Source organism: Myxocyprinus asiaticus, chromosome 17 (genome assembly GCF_019703515.2).
Source record: "Myxocyprinus asiaticus isolate MX2 ecotype Aquarium Trade chromosome 17, UBuf_Myxa_2, whole genome shotgun sequence".
Lineage (NCBI taxonomy): Eukaryota > Metazoa > Chordata > Actinopteri > Cypriniformes > Catostomidae > Myxocyprinus > Myxocyprinus asiaticus.
Window position 1 is genome coordinate 35,326,031 of NC_059360.1, and position 14,405 is coordinate 35,340,435.

The 14,405-nt window shown below is 36.4% G+C and overlaps 1 protein-coding gene across 2 annotated transcripts; it reads right to left on the reverse strand.

Annotated features, from left to right (window-relative positions):
• Positions 1-615: 615 nt before the first annotated feature.
• LOC127454741 (sphingomyelin synthase-related protein 1-like) lies at positions 616-13,998 on the reverse strand. 2 transcript variants are annotated; one of them, XM_051722115.1, is made up of 6 exons: positions 13,686-13,998; positions 9,826-10,414; positions 7,370-7,465; positions 6,799-6,916; positions 4,083-4,233; positions 616-2,273 (listed from the first exon to the last, which is right to left on the reverse strand). In XM_051722115.1, the coding sequence occupies exons 2-6, from the start codon at positions 10,410-10,412 to the stop codon at positions 1,969-1,971; spliced, it is 1,257 nt and encodes a 418-aa protein (XP_051578075.1). In that variant the 5' UTR covers positions 10,413-10,414; positions 13,686-13,998; the 3' UTR covers positions 616-1,968. The 2 variants fall into 2 exon arrangements, with proteins under 2 accessions (XP_051578075.1, XP_051578074.1); XM_051722114.1 differs by having other exon boundaries at positions 13,927-13,947.
• Between the last annotated feature and the right edge of the window lie 407 nt (positions 13,999-14,405).

Sequence of the window (14,405 nt, forward strand, 5' to 3'; positions counted from 1 at the left end):
AGTTTATTTATATTTTTGTGCAGCCGAATAGTTTCTTCGGATGTACAGCTCAAGTTATGCTTTGTGTATTGTGATTTAAAACATGGATATGTTATCTTTTAACCTCTTGTTTCTCATTCCTTTTCATTGGACTTGCACAACGGCTCCAACTGCATTGTGCTGTGTGCATTTGTGGGCTGGTTATAGGTTATGTTGTCAGTTAGATCATCATTTGGTTTTCAAGTCTTTGGAAAAGCTGGCAGGTAATGAGATATTCTCAAGTTTTCCTGGTAAATGGCTCTGACATGAGCAGCATGGTGGAAAGGGGTATGTGTAAATGGCTGTAATCTAAAGCTTTTTGGCTATTTAAAAAAAAATGGTTGTTCGACATGTCCCACCACCACTTCCTGTTTCAGTAGGAAATACATCAAAACACCAAATCAAACTGCGCTTGTCAAGGCAATTCACGGCAACTTTGAGTTGTTATTCTGTCTCAAATCCAATCATTGATCAACTCCTGTAAACAAAGCACAAATCAAATATGGTGACACGTCAAACCTCATTGGTTCTTGTGTCATGTCGTTCGGTCACGAGACATGCAAAAACAAAAAAAACACACATACAATAGTGTTTTGTTAGTGTAAGTCTGTAAAGTTTTATTATTTTAGTAAGTCTGGTCTTGTAAATGGTAAACCAATTGATAAGACTTCTGTTGGCACCAAATTACATTTAAATAAAACACTAAAACAGAAACAGCGTTATAAATTTTAGTTGCATTCACAAACACATGACTTCCATAAGCGAGCACCCGACTTCCATGCACACGCACACACACAAACACACACACACACACACACACACACACACACACGTTGGTGCGGCTATCCTTATGAGGACTCGACATAGGCATAATTATTTTTATACTTTATGAACTATAGATTCCATCCCCTAACCCTACCCCTAATCCTAACCCTCACAAAAAACTTTCTGCATTTTTACATTTTCAAAAAAACATCATGTTTTTTTAAGCGATTTGAATTATGGGGACACTAGAAATGTCCTCATAAACCACATTTATAGCACAATACCCTTGTAATTACCAGTCTGTAACCTAAAAACATTTGCTCGTAAACCACTCAAACCCGCCCACACACACACACACACACACACACCCCTTATACTGACAAACATAATTAATCTTACAGATAAACAAAAATTATGTACCTTCCTTTTTACAATGAAGTCCATATAAAAGTGTAGATCATTTCAATGAAGTGGGTTGCTGACATTAATACTAATGCTAATATTGGTAAAACATTTTGTAATAGTAATCTCTTTTAGGATCCCAAAGAGATTAAAGTATTTATACAAAACTAAATTAATAGCAAAGAGTCAAAATCAGTAAAACATAAGCATTACATCTCCTTGGCTATAATATGTCTTCAAATATGAACCATTATGAAGTATCCCAACATAATAATAGGCACCGCAGTAAACAAGAAATCAAAGACAGCAGTGCAGTATAAGGGCTCAATACTGATGAGCTATATTTGTATTTTTTTAACTCCCTCTAATTTTAACCCCTCTGACATTGCAAGTGTTTGTTTAAATATTATAGGCTAACTGTTAGTGTGATATAAATACTGTGTTTTCGGTTCTCAAACTGCTTCACAAGTGAATTCTTGTTCCAGTACCAGTAAAAGGAAACCGTGATATTAATTACTCAAGTGTATCCAACGAAAAAAATAAGCCTTTCAAATTGTGTATGCGTTTTATAGATTCGTATACAGATATTTTCCAATATTTTAAGAAGTGCAAGTCACCAAAACAAGACAGTGTTCTTATTTAAAGTGTAATCCAAACCATTAGATAAAGGTTGCAAGAAAGTGAACAAAAAGCAATAAATAAACAAATAAATAATCCACCAAGACACCAAATAAGAAGACGACTGTGAAGCCACAGTCTGAGCTACACATAAACTCACACAGTCTATCCTATAATTTTCTTCATTAAGATAGGTTTGGAGAAAGGCCAGCTATACACATTTGGAACAGGTCCGGTCACATTGCACTCAAAGAAAGAGAAGAGAGGGAACCAGATACGTGCTCTGCGGCTGTGCTGATAGGCTTGTGTGTTTGCAAGCGTGTGGTAGTACAGGAACAGTCTGGTGGTAATGTAGAATGCAATGAAGACGTCAATAGAGTAGTGTTCATGAGCCGCCAAGATGAAGAAGATTCCAAACAGGTTTAGGACCCAAGACATGGTATGGATAAAGTTCCAGTTACGTGGCATATCTAAAATTCCAAAGAGACATTGATTACACCACTGAATAAGGATACTGTAACAACAGGGATGGTTGTTAAAGACATCTTCCAGGTTCAGTACAAGTTAAGCTCAATCAATAAAGTTTGTGGCATAATGTTAATTACACAAAAGATTATTTTGACTTGCCCCTCTTTTTCTTAAAAAAAATAAAAGAAAGAAAGAAAAAAAAGGAAGTGAATGGGGCCAATTTTTGGATGATTTAAAGGCAGAAATGTGAAGCTTATAACAGTGGATATTTTGACATTACGGATTGGCCCCATTAACTTCCAACATAAGTGTCTTACTGTAACCCATATTTTTGCTTTTTTTAAAGTCTAAATAAATGTTTGTGGTAATCTTTGTCACAAATGCTGTCAACTAAGCTTAACTTGTATTGAACCCAGAATATTTCTTTAAAACAAGATCAATTTACTTGAAAAGCAAAACTGTACAAGGCTTGTTTTCAGAAAATACACTATATGGCCAAAAGTTTGTGGACACCCCCTTCTAATTAACAAATTTGGTTACTCCATTAAATCCAGTAAAGAAAAATCTTAATGTTTCTTTATGTAATGGCTTAGGCTTTGTGTACTTCCAAATTTGTGGCAACTGTTTGGAGGTAGCCCTTTTCTGTTCCAGCCTGACAATGTCCCTGTGAACAAAGTGAGGTCCATAAAGAAATGGTTTAATGTGTCTGGCGTGGAAGAAATTGACTGGCCTGCACAAAGCCTAGACCTGAACCCCACTGATCACTTTTGGGGTGAACTGGAACAGCAACTGTAAGTCAGGCCCCATCGACCAACATCAGTTCCTGACCTCACTGATAGCCTTGTGTCTGAATGACAGCAAATCCCTGCAGCCATGTTACTACATACAGTATAGTGGAAAGCCTTCCCAAAAGAGTGGAAGCTGTTATTACAGCAAAGGGGGAAATTGATGCCTAGGGTTTTTAAATCAAATGTTCATCAAGCACATATGGTGTCCACAAACTTTGGCCATATAGTGTATATATTGAATTAGTTTGATTTTTCTTAGGTTTTTTTTTTTTTTTTCTTTCATAAGGCTGCTCCGAGTGTCAAGTTGTTTTTTCTTGTTTAAAGCATAAACCTTACAAAATGTTGTTAGATTTATGCTTAAAACAAGAAAATAAATATATGTTAATGCAGTAAGAAAAAATAACCTAATTCAATATTCTTTTAATATTCTGTTAATATATTTTTTTTGCTTCAAGTAAATTAATCTTCTTTTAATACTTATTTAAAATAAAAATAGAATAAAATGTTTAAATATGGATTTACTCATTCAAATACTGAATTCTGATAAGAAAATTATTTTTGAAGCCATGCAATGATATTCTATAGAACGAAGTACAAAAAAAAATTAGAAAGCTTTACTTTCTAATTTTGTGCCAACAGTTTGGGGGAGGGCCTTTTTCTGATACTGCATAACAATGCCCCTATGCATAAACCAAGACTCAGAAAAAAATGGTTTACTGAGTCTAATGTGGAAGAACTTGACTGGCTTGCGCTAAGCCCAATTCTTGCACAAAGAATTGGATTGCCAACTGCAAGCCAGGCCCCACTGCCCAACATCAGTGCCCGACCTCACTGATGCGCGTCTCAATGGGAGCAAATCCCCACAGCCATGTTTCAATATTAACGCTAATCGTTTTTAAATTGAATGCCGAAAAAGTATGTATGGCTGTGGTGTTTGCATGTTCACATACTTTTGGCCATTCAGTGTGTCTATATACAGTATCTGCATGTGAGTAAAACCCTAAGCACAGCTTGTGCACTCACACTCAGTGATAAAGAAGTTGAGCATGGTGAGAACAACAGTGTGTCCACTAAACATGTAATCCCCACATGTATGAACACCCGTTAAAGACATGCCAAGTCCACTCCAGATGTCCAATGCACGCTGCACTTTTGCCCAGATATCACCATACATCTGCAAAACACAGATCCACATTCACACCTGCACATACACACAAAGTAGAAATGATGATAATGGTGTGACTGAATTGTTTGACTGGGTGTATGATGTTTTCTGAGGTTCTACAGGGCAGAATAAATAGATAATTAGAGCTAATGTTTATACTTTACTATACACACATAATAATCCAGTACACAATACAAGTTCTTTATCTACAAAAATAATTGTGTATGTGACAGACAAATAGTAAAATGAAAAAAAGAGAGAATGCGTTTTAATTAGGGCTATAAATCAATTAAAATTTTAACTGAATTTATATATTATATGAAATACTGATTAATTAATTGAATTAATCAATATAATCCCATGCAATCAATATTTGCTCAGAAAAGTCCCCAAATGATGATAATTCAACATTACATTTTTGTGGCAGATGAGAAAATGAATGTATTGAATTCCAGTTATAAAAATGGGCTTTAGAAGTTAATATATTGTTTGTTTTATTCATTATCACTGAACATAAGCCTATCACTGGCCTACAGTCCATAGCAATTTATTTTGCAATCATTATCAATCTGTCTGAGGTTCCATTCCACTGCGCTGAGGGTATGATTAAAAGTGTTAATTTTTTTAACACTTCATTTATACAGTATATATATATATATATATATATATATATATACACACACTATATGGCCAAAAGTTTGTGGACACCCCCTTCTAATTAACAAATTTGGTTACTCCATTAAATCCAGTAAAGAAAAATCTTAATGTTTCTTTATGTAATGGCTTGGACTTTGTGTGCTTCCAAATTTGTGGCAACTGTTTGGAGATAGCCCTTTTCTGTTCCAGCATGACAATGTCCCTCTGAACAAAGTGAGGTCCATAAAGAAATGGTTTACTGTGTCTGGCATGGAAGAAATTGACTGGCCTGCACAAAGCCCCAACCTGAACCCCACTGATCACTTTTGGGGTGAACTGGAACAGCAACTGTAAGTCAGGCCCCATCGACCAACATCAGTTCCTGACCTCACTGATAGCCTTGTGTCTGAATGACAGCAAATTCTTGTAGCCATGTTACTACATACAGTACAGTGGAAAGCCTTCCCAAAAGAATGGAAGCTGTTATTACAGCAAAGATTCCAATTACAGGAAATTGATGCCTAAGGTTTTGAAATCAAATGTTCATCAAGCACATATGGTGTCCACAAACTTTTGGCCATATAGTGTACATATATATACAGGTGCATCTCAAAAAATTAGAATATCGTGGAAAAGTTAATTTTTTTGATTTCCATGAGCTGTAAGCAGTAATCATCAAGATTAAAAAAAAAAAAAGGCTTGAAATATTTCACTTTATGTGTAATGAATCTAGAATATATGAAAGTTCCACTTTTTGAATTAAATTACGGAAAAAAATTCACTTTTCCACAATATTCTAATTTTTTGAGATGCACCTGTATATATATATATATATATATATATATATATATATATATATATATATATATATATATATATATATATATATATATATAAACACTCACTGACCACTTTATTAGGTACACCTGTACATCTGCTTATTTATGCGATAATCTAATCAGCAGATACTAGTCAGGAGCTTCAGTTAATGTTCACATCAACCATCAGAATGGGGACATTTTTTTGATCTCACTGAATTCAACCGTGGCATGATTTTTGGTGCCAGACAGGCTGGTTTGAGTATTTCTGTAACTGCTGATCTCCTGGGATTTTCATGCAGTCTCTAGTGTTTCGTCTAGTTTTAGGTTCCAAAAACATTCAGTGAGCGGCAGTTCTGCGGATGGAAAGGTATGTTGATGAGAGAGGTCAACAGAGAATGGCCAGACTGGTTTGAGCTGACAGACAGACTACGGTAACTCAGATAACCACTCTGTACAACTGTCAGCCATGAACAGAACGCTGAGGCTGCAGTGGGCACAGGCTTGCCAAAACTGGACAGTTAAAGACAGGAAAAACATCACCTGGTCTGATGAATGTCGATTTCTGCTGAGGTACACAGATGGTAGCCCCACTGCAGCCTCAGCTTTCTGTTCTTGGCTGACAGAAATGGAACCTGACGTGGTCTTCTGCTTTTGTAGCCCATCTGCCACAAGGTCTGACGTGTTGTGCATTTTAAAATGCTATTCTGCTCACAACAGTTATACACAGTAGTTATCTGAGTTACCATAGCCACTGAGATCACATTTTTCCCCATTCTGATGGTTGATGTAAACATTAACTGAAGGTCCTGGCCTGTATTTGCATGATTATATGCATTGCACTGCTGCCACACGATTGGCTGATTAGATAATTGCATGAATAAGTAGGTGTACAGGTGTTCCTAATAAAGTGGTCGGTGAGTGTATTTGTATATACCATGTATATATACATTTTTACTTTCAAATTCAAATTGACAAACTAATTTAACAAAACACAATTCAAGCATTAGTTTTATTTGTGTGTTCATTCCTGTCAATTGTTGTCACTACTAGAGCCACCAAAAATACATCTTATTCCATCGTCCACCCCCAAAAGTGTATGTATTTGCATATTCCTCACCTTGCCTGAACACTGCAGATGATGACCAGGTACAGACAGTGAAGTGACAAACATAGTAACACAGCGGAGCAAGAACACTGTCCCCATTAAACTACACAATCTGCGAAACAGAATGGACCTAAAAACACACACACAAACACACACACACACACACACACACAAACAAAAGAAAAAAAGGACAGACATATGAAAATGAAATTAAACTGATCATTAAAGGAGCACTATCACACTAATGATGTACAGTATGTAATTTACTGTTTACCATGGTAAAAACACAACTCATTGGAAATATAAAAACCAAACAGCGTGGCCTAATGTGTTTAAACACATTACATCTACCAGGATCATTTCTCTCTGATGCTGACAACCTTCATAAAAATTGCTGATAAAATTTACATGAGATTGTTTGCATAGTAATAAAGTATTTTCATATGTCCCAGCACCTTCTGAAAAGAACTCCTTTGTCTCTGAGAGTTTTGTAATTCTGTAATATTAACACTGCCCTGAGACCACAGTAAACTTTCCAGAGTATCTCTAAGTTCTGTCTTGCATTTTGACCATTTGTGTTTACCTGTGTTTGTGCATCAACAACACTAGCAGTAATATGAAACCCAGCACCACTCCACATGCTTCAGCCATGGCGAAAGCCCAGGGAATTCTGGGTACACTGACACATAAATCACAAATCATGAGTCTTTAATCATAATTATTAATATAAAATACCCAAAAACCACAAGCTACGCAGCATAAACACTGACTTAAACAAACTTCACACATTCAATGAACTGTGATCTTAACCAGGAAGCAGGTTAGGGATGTGTGAATTTAATATCCAGGTAATTGTATTTCAAATCTTTTTTAGCATTTTGACAAAATTGCATAATTTTTTTTTATTTTATTTTATTTTATTTGCAATATTCTTGACCAAACAGCCATTGTTGCCACATGGATTCATATTTTTTAATGCAGGAAGTAAAATACAGTAAAAAATCTATTAAAAATAATCAAACTATGTTTTTTACTAAGAGAACACATGGAAGAATTATATTTATTATTTTTTATTTATAAAAAATTATTTATATGTGCCAATATTTCTACATGTGTACCAAAATTTATTTCTAATAAAACATTGTAACATTTTAACAGAGCCACAGAATCAATTTCAAAAGAACAGATTCATGAAAATGAATCAAACTGAGGTATAAATCACAGAGGGTATTAAAACATTTCTGTCTTAACTAGTGCCCGACCGATATTAGCCTTTCACCGATATATCGGTATCGGCGTATATTTTACCGATATGAAAACTTTTTTTCAGAACATATAATGCAGAAAACAATGCTTTAGAATTGGTCATTACATAGTTTGTCCAACTCCATTGTTTACAGAGCTGACTCTGAGTTGATGGTGGCTCTGCAAACAGGGCGGAGTTAAACGGTGCGGATTTGAGGAGATCTCTTCTCGTTAAATTGCTAACTAGTTTGTGAAATACATACTGGAAAGTTAATAAAAAAATGACCCCATAATTTTATATAACTAATATAACGTCCCTGACAACCATGTCACTCATGTTTATCACATCTGTTTGCTGTGAGCCAGCTATAGTTTATCAGTGCAGTCAGTAATGTAGCAGATTGAAAGGTAAACATCAGAGCATCTTTTTGCAGCTCAGTAGACAACGGTGCGGTGGTGGATTGTGTCTGATGAGTGTTGATTTCACGCTTCGCTCTTGCCTAGTTGGTGAGACACAATGCTGGAAAATAAATAAAGTCCATCTTTTACTCTCCATGACGACGAGCTTACAGCTAACTAGCTAATCACGTAGCTACTTTCACTGATGTCAGCTGAGTGGAAGCTAATGTGTAAACATGTATTCACCTAAATGTTTTGTTCAGGATTCACAGTTTGATACCCCCTTCAACCAGACATTCCAGTCGTTGCATTTATAAAATGTAATATTTAAAAGTCTGGTTTTCCATACATTAAAATACGATACGTAATAAGAGTAGATTTAATAAATAGTATATTTGCCCTATGTAAATAATGATATATAGGAACTGTATCTAAAATAAATGAAGTGTGATAAATACTAATACAGCAGGCTGGAAAAATAGAAATGTATTCATTTTAATATATTATTATATATATTTTGAATGTGTTGAAACTTGACACCGGGCGACGCACCCTAAAAACTGCACTGTTAGATCGGTTTCATGCTGAAGAGCCGCTTAAAAGTACGTTTTTTTTTTCTCTCTTGTAAATGTAAATGAGTGTAAATGCCAACACCATCATATATGTCAAAAGGACTGATGCCTGTCAACCAAAACATGAACTCATTGATGTCATGAAATGAGTCTGCTTTTTTATTCCATCAGTTACTCCTGGTCGGAGGCTGCCTTATGTATTTAGTTTATACGTAGGGTTACGTCCTACATAAATGTAATGGTGCAACGCTCAAATATTTAGTAGTGCGTAAATTGTAACTTAGTGACCATTTACGCCACAACTAGGCTAAGATGTTTATTCTTTATTTTCTCAGTGTTCATTTCTAGAATTTGTTGACAATGTATAATAATAATGTCAAATGTTCTTTGATAAAAATATTTAAGAAAGCAGCCTGAGTACCTTTGCATAGTCATATCGGTGCAAAATCAGTGCACAATCCACATAGAAAAGGTCCATTTTCATTCCAGCTCAAAAATTAGATATATCGGTTACCATATCGGTAATCTGTGAAATTTCCCTCTCTAAAATCGGTATCGGTCTCAAAAATCCCATATCGGTCGGGCTCTAGTCTTAACACTCTCATATTCACAAATCATGACACGAGGAGTCGCCATGGAACTATCCTACTGGCACAGATATTAGGATCTTAATGGCTAAATAGAAAGCACATTAAAATATAAATATATTTAATACAGAATATTCAATACATCACCAGACCCTACATCCAGATGAACTCTGTGATGGTGGAGCTATGCAACACAACTCTTCTGAAATATATCCACATATGCAAACATAACTCACCTCTCCAGAAATATGTCTGGAAGTGGCGGGTACATCTGCATGTCAGGAACTCTCTCATGCACAAGCACCATTACGAATGATGTCACTCCGCACACCAGCATGGCATAGAGGGCACCGAGTGCAGTCTTCCAGTACTCTGGGTCCAACCGACCAGAATTCTGTTTATGCTTCCCATTAGAATAACCAGTGCTATGTTCTCCACCTACTGTGGTGACCACCCCAACCCCATTACAGTGTTGGTAGTCTCCTGACCCTCGTTCTGCGAAGCTGTTACATACTGTACGGTCCAGTCCCCCAGTGTGAATGGGAGACAATGCATTGACCTCTGACACTAAGTGTGCGAGGGCCACGTGTTGTCTCTGTAGTCTCCGCACTGCCAGCATCAGTCTCTTTATGTCACCAAGCACCTTAAGCTCCAGTGGAGGGGACCGTAGATCAGTTTCACTAAGGCACAGCAGGCTGGCTCCATCCAAACGGTGTTTAGAGCACAGTAGATCCACATATTCATGAAATCCCTGTTCCCTCAGCCAGCTAGCTACCTGCTTACTGCTCCAACATTCCACACAGACGTACCTGGACCCCGGCATACCTGGAGACAGGTAAAAAATAGTCACAAGGAGAACACTCATCCAATTTTTAAATGCACAGTACGATAAACCTTAACTATGTTATGTGCAGCTCATCAAGGCAAGATAACACTTATACTTGGATAAATGCACAAACAATCTTATATTTTTAATATTCCTTAAGTAAGCCTTTGAACTTAAACCAACAGGCTGATTCAATATTTGGTCACTTTGAAATTTAAATTAGTCCAAACTGTGCAGACAGCCTTGTCAATGGCTAATGAACAATTACTGTTTCCAATAATTCTGTGAATTGTGAGTAAATGTGTATTTATTATTTGCTGTAATTAAATTGTATTGTGTATATATCCGCAATAAACTGGCAATCGGCCACCCTGCTTGAGTCTAGATACTGGTATCAGTCATTTAAAAAAATTAAAACATATTGGTCGACCACTAATTAAAATTCAGCCAAATTAGCAGAGACTTACTTAGAATACGCTTGATCTCTTTGAATTACTCTCTGTAGCTCACCATCTTGAACTGCTCTTTCTGACTCCAAAGGTCTGTGTATAATCAGTACCTGTAGCTATAAGAGTAAATAAATGCAGTCTACAGTGCTTATTACAGTTTTCTTACACTGGAGTTTCAGTGCTAAAGTGCAGAGTTTCTTAAAAACACACACACTGTACACTTGCTTATCAGTGATTGCATGTAACCTCTGTATTCAGTTCAAAGAATGTCTGAAATGTGATCAGATTGGTTCAGTAAGGGGGGTGTGCACAAGTTATCAGAGATACATAACACTGTGTAAGTGTGAGGAAACTGAATTAAGTCTTAATTAACAAACTGAATGACTGGTGCTGACTGGCGAATTGTAAACAGCATTCGTGCAATATCTCCAAATACAAGTGTGATCTCTCCAAATTTTTGACTAGATGAGTGAAGAGTACTTGAGTTCTGCAAATTCTACAGCTGATCTTAAGGAGCAGAAGTCTGCTTAATTTAATTTAAATGCTTGCAGTTACAGACTTACAAATTGTTCCCAGATAGACAGGAACTGATAACACTGATGACTTTTTAAACATGCTGACCATACATAAAATCTCTTACTAGGGCTTTACTTTATATCTATTGACACAACAGGAAACTACAAACAGGGCCCAAATCTCTGTCACTGCTGACACATTTACACACATACAAAAATGGCATTCATTATTTATGGATAAATACATCAACACAAAAGCTGAACTGAACTTCTGAATTTGGAGAGAGAATCATAACCATCAGGGTTTTATATTAATAGTTCAGCCAAAAATGAAATTCTGACAAATTTTCACCTTTATGTCCTTACAAACACATTATGCTTTCTTCCATGAAACACAAATGGACATTTTTTGCAGTAGGGCTGTGCAATTAATCGCAATAAAAATCAAGGAATGAGCATTTCAGAATGGAAGCAAGCTGCAATTCTGTGATCTTTAATTCACAATCTAACTGGTGCACATATTTCGCACACTGACGATCTCGCAAATCAGAATGCAGAGTGCAAACATTGGCACCACTGAGATAACAGAAATTGGGAAGGTGAATAAAGATAAACACAAAGACAAACGAAAAACTGACGCTATCATCTATTGCTTTTGCAAAGAAATTTTTTTCTTCATTAAATATGTTTTTGAACACTGAAATGTTTGATTGTGAGATGTATAAGGCAAAACATTTGCCAAATTTGCAATTAAAATTACAACTGCAATATCTATAAAAACTAAACAAAAACATTATGTATTAAAAATTTATAAAATGTTTTTACAAAATTCATATTGCACAGCCCTATTTTGCAGAATGTCCTGGCTGCTCTTTTCCATACAACAAAAATGGATGGCCATTTATACTGCTATGCCAAAAAAAACCAAAAAAAAAAACACCAGTGACAAAAAGCACAATGAGCCATGCAATAGCTTTATGTGTTTGTAGAACAGACTGAAATTTCAGTCATTATTTGTTCCCAAATCTCACTTGCGTTCAATTAAAACCATTCAAATGCATCACATTACAGTCACGAAAAACACAGGAACCAATGATGTTTGACATCACTGAGGTCAAACCTAGCGAAGTGCAACTTGAGGTGCCATGTTTGAATGTGCAAAAGCACAAATGAGATTTGAGAGCTACAGTGGAGGGGAAGATTTTAAGTGAATAACAATTTCAGTCTGTACATCACACAAAGTTACTGGCTTTGAAGACTTGGAACAGTGCATGCACTGAAGGTTGTTCACAAATCTAAAGGTGCCCTTCTGGTCACGCAAAAAAATGGGGTGAAATTTTAATAACAGAAATAAAATTATTAAATAAAAACAAATCAAAATCATCTCTCAATAATCTCACAATAACAGTGGAAACATTAAAGAAAATTAGGTAGAGGTGCCTTTAATAGGGCAAGATACAGCAGATCGGGGCAAATTCCAATCGAAAGTGATCCTCCCTGTGCCCTACTCACCCTGAAGGACAAAGCCTTTTAAGCAGGTACTCTAAAAGCAACATGGCACCATTACTGAAGGAACGACGCCTTCGCTAACAGTCTTGTGGAAGGGCCCTTCGAGATAGGATTTATTTTTTTCACTTTCGTCTGGAGCAACCCTTTTGGTGGTGTTCACTTGCCACAGTACCCTTCAAGGGTACTGAAAGCAGCAGAGATGAATTGATGAAGTGAGGAATTAGACATGACAGAAAGTGAAGAGAAGAGTAATGAGACAAGAAAAAAAATAGCACTGTGGTGTTACCAAGGTAACATCATGGTAGTGAATGATTTGTGTCTTCATATTTCATGATATTGTCACGGTACTTCAAAAAATACCACGGTTTTCATATAGCACATGTTAAAAAAAAAATTATATAATAATAATAATATTTTTTCTATATACATTACTGAACTGCAATATGATGTTTAAATCCAGGCACCACAATGACATTGTAAGGGCAGTTCCTTTAAACAATTAATATTATCTAAATGAGACCAAGGCTGTTTTGGTTAATAATTATAAAATGATCTCAAACACTGGGTGTGTACAGTGAACTGTTCACAGATACCCAAACAGAATGCCACTCCATACCAAGACTAATTAGTGACTCAGGGACACTACCACGCAGTTAAAGTCGAGCGTCTGTCCTCTTGCGAAACGCTGTATGAACAAACAGCCTGTTGTTACCAAATCCATTTTTTTTTTTCTTTTTTCTATCTGCCACTTAATCTGTAAAACAGAACAGTATTGTCAAATCAAAGAATATACATACTCGCTCAAGTTTAGAACAATGAAACATTACGTAATATATCACACGCCCAGAAAGTGTTCTCGCTGATGTTTCGCGTGAAACGCTGATTCAAGTCGCGTTTGGCGCGTGGCCAACCACTGATTCCGATTTCGGAGTTTTGGCTCCGATGTACAATGTACCGGGGACGCGTGAGCCTATCTTTGGCAGTAACCACAGATCCAAGAACGATCGTGAAACTAAACCTGTGCTCTCAAAGACTGACCATGGAAGGACGTCTCCATAAGCTTTTATTAAGACGGACATAAACACATCTACAGTGCGCAGTCTCGAGACGCGCGTTTTATACGTTCTTATAACTGTACGTGTCCACTGGCGCGTAAAAACTCCGCCCAAAGCCGCTCTCAACGCCAGAGAGCAGCCGCTTTGGGGCGTTACATCGAATGTGGGCTGTCTTTGCAATCGCATACTTCCCATAGCCTACTACTTTACTGCTTCTGCCACATCAGTCAATGGTAGAAATAGCAAGAGTAGTATGTAGTATGCTATTTAGCCCCATCATGTGATTGACCATGAATTGAAAACAATCTAATCATCATAAATGTGCGTGATTACAGCCAAAAAAAAACTTTATTCCCAAATGCCTAACATATAAAAACTGCTTGATGTATTGTGCTTTTTCATCCAGCCACTGTATTTTCACAAGGAACACATACAGTCTTCATTTGTCAAGTCTGTTTGGAG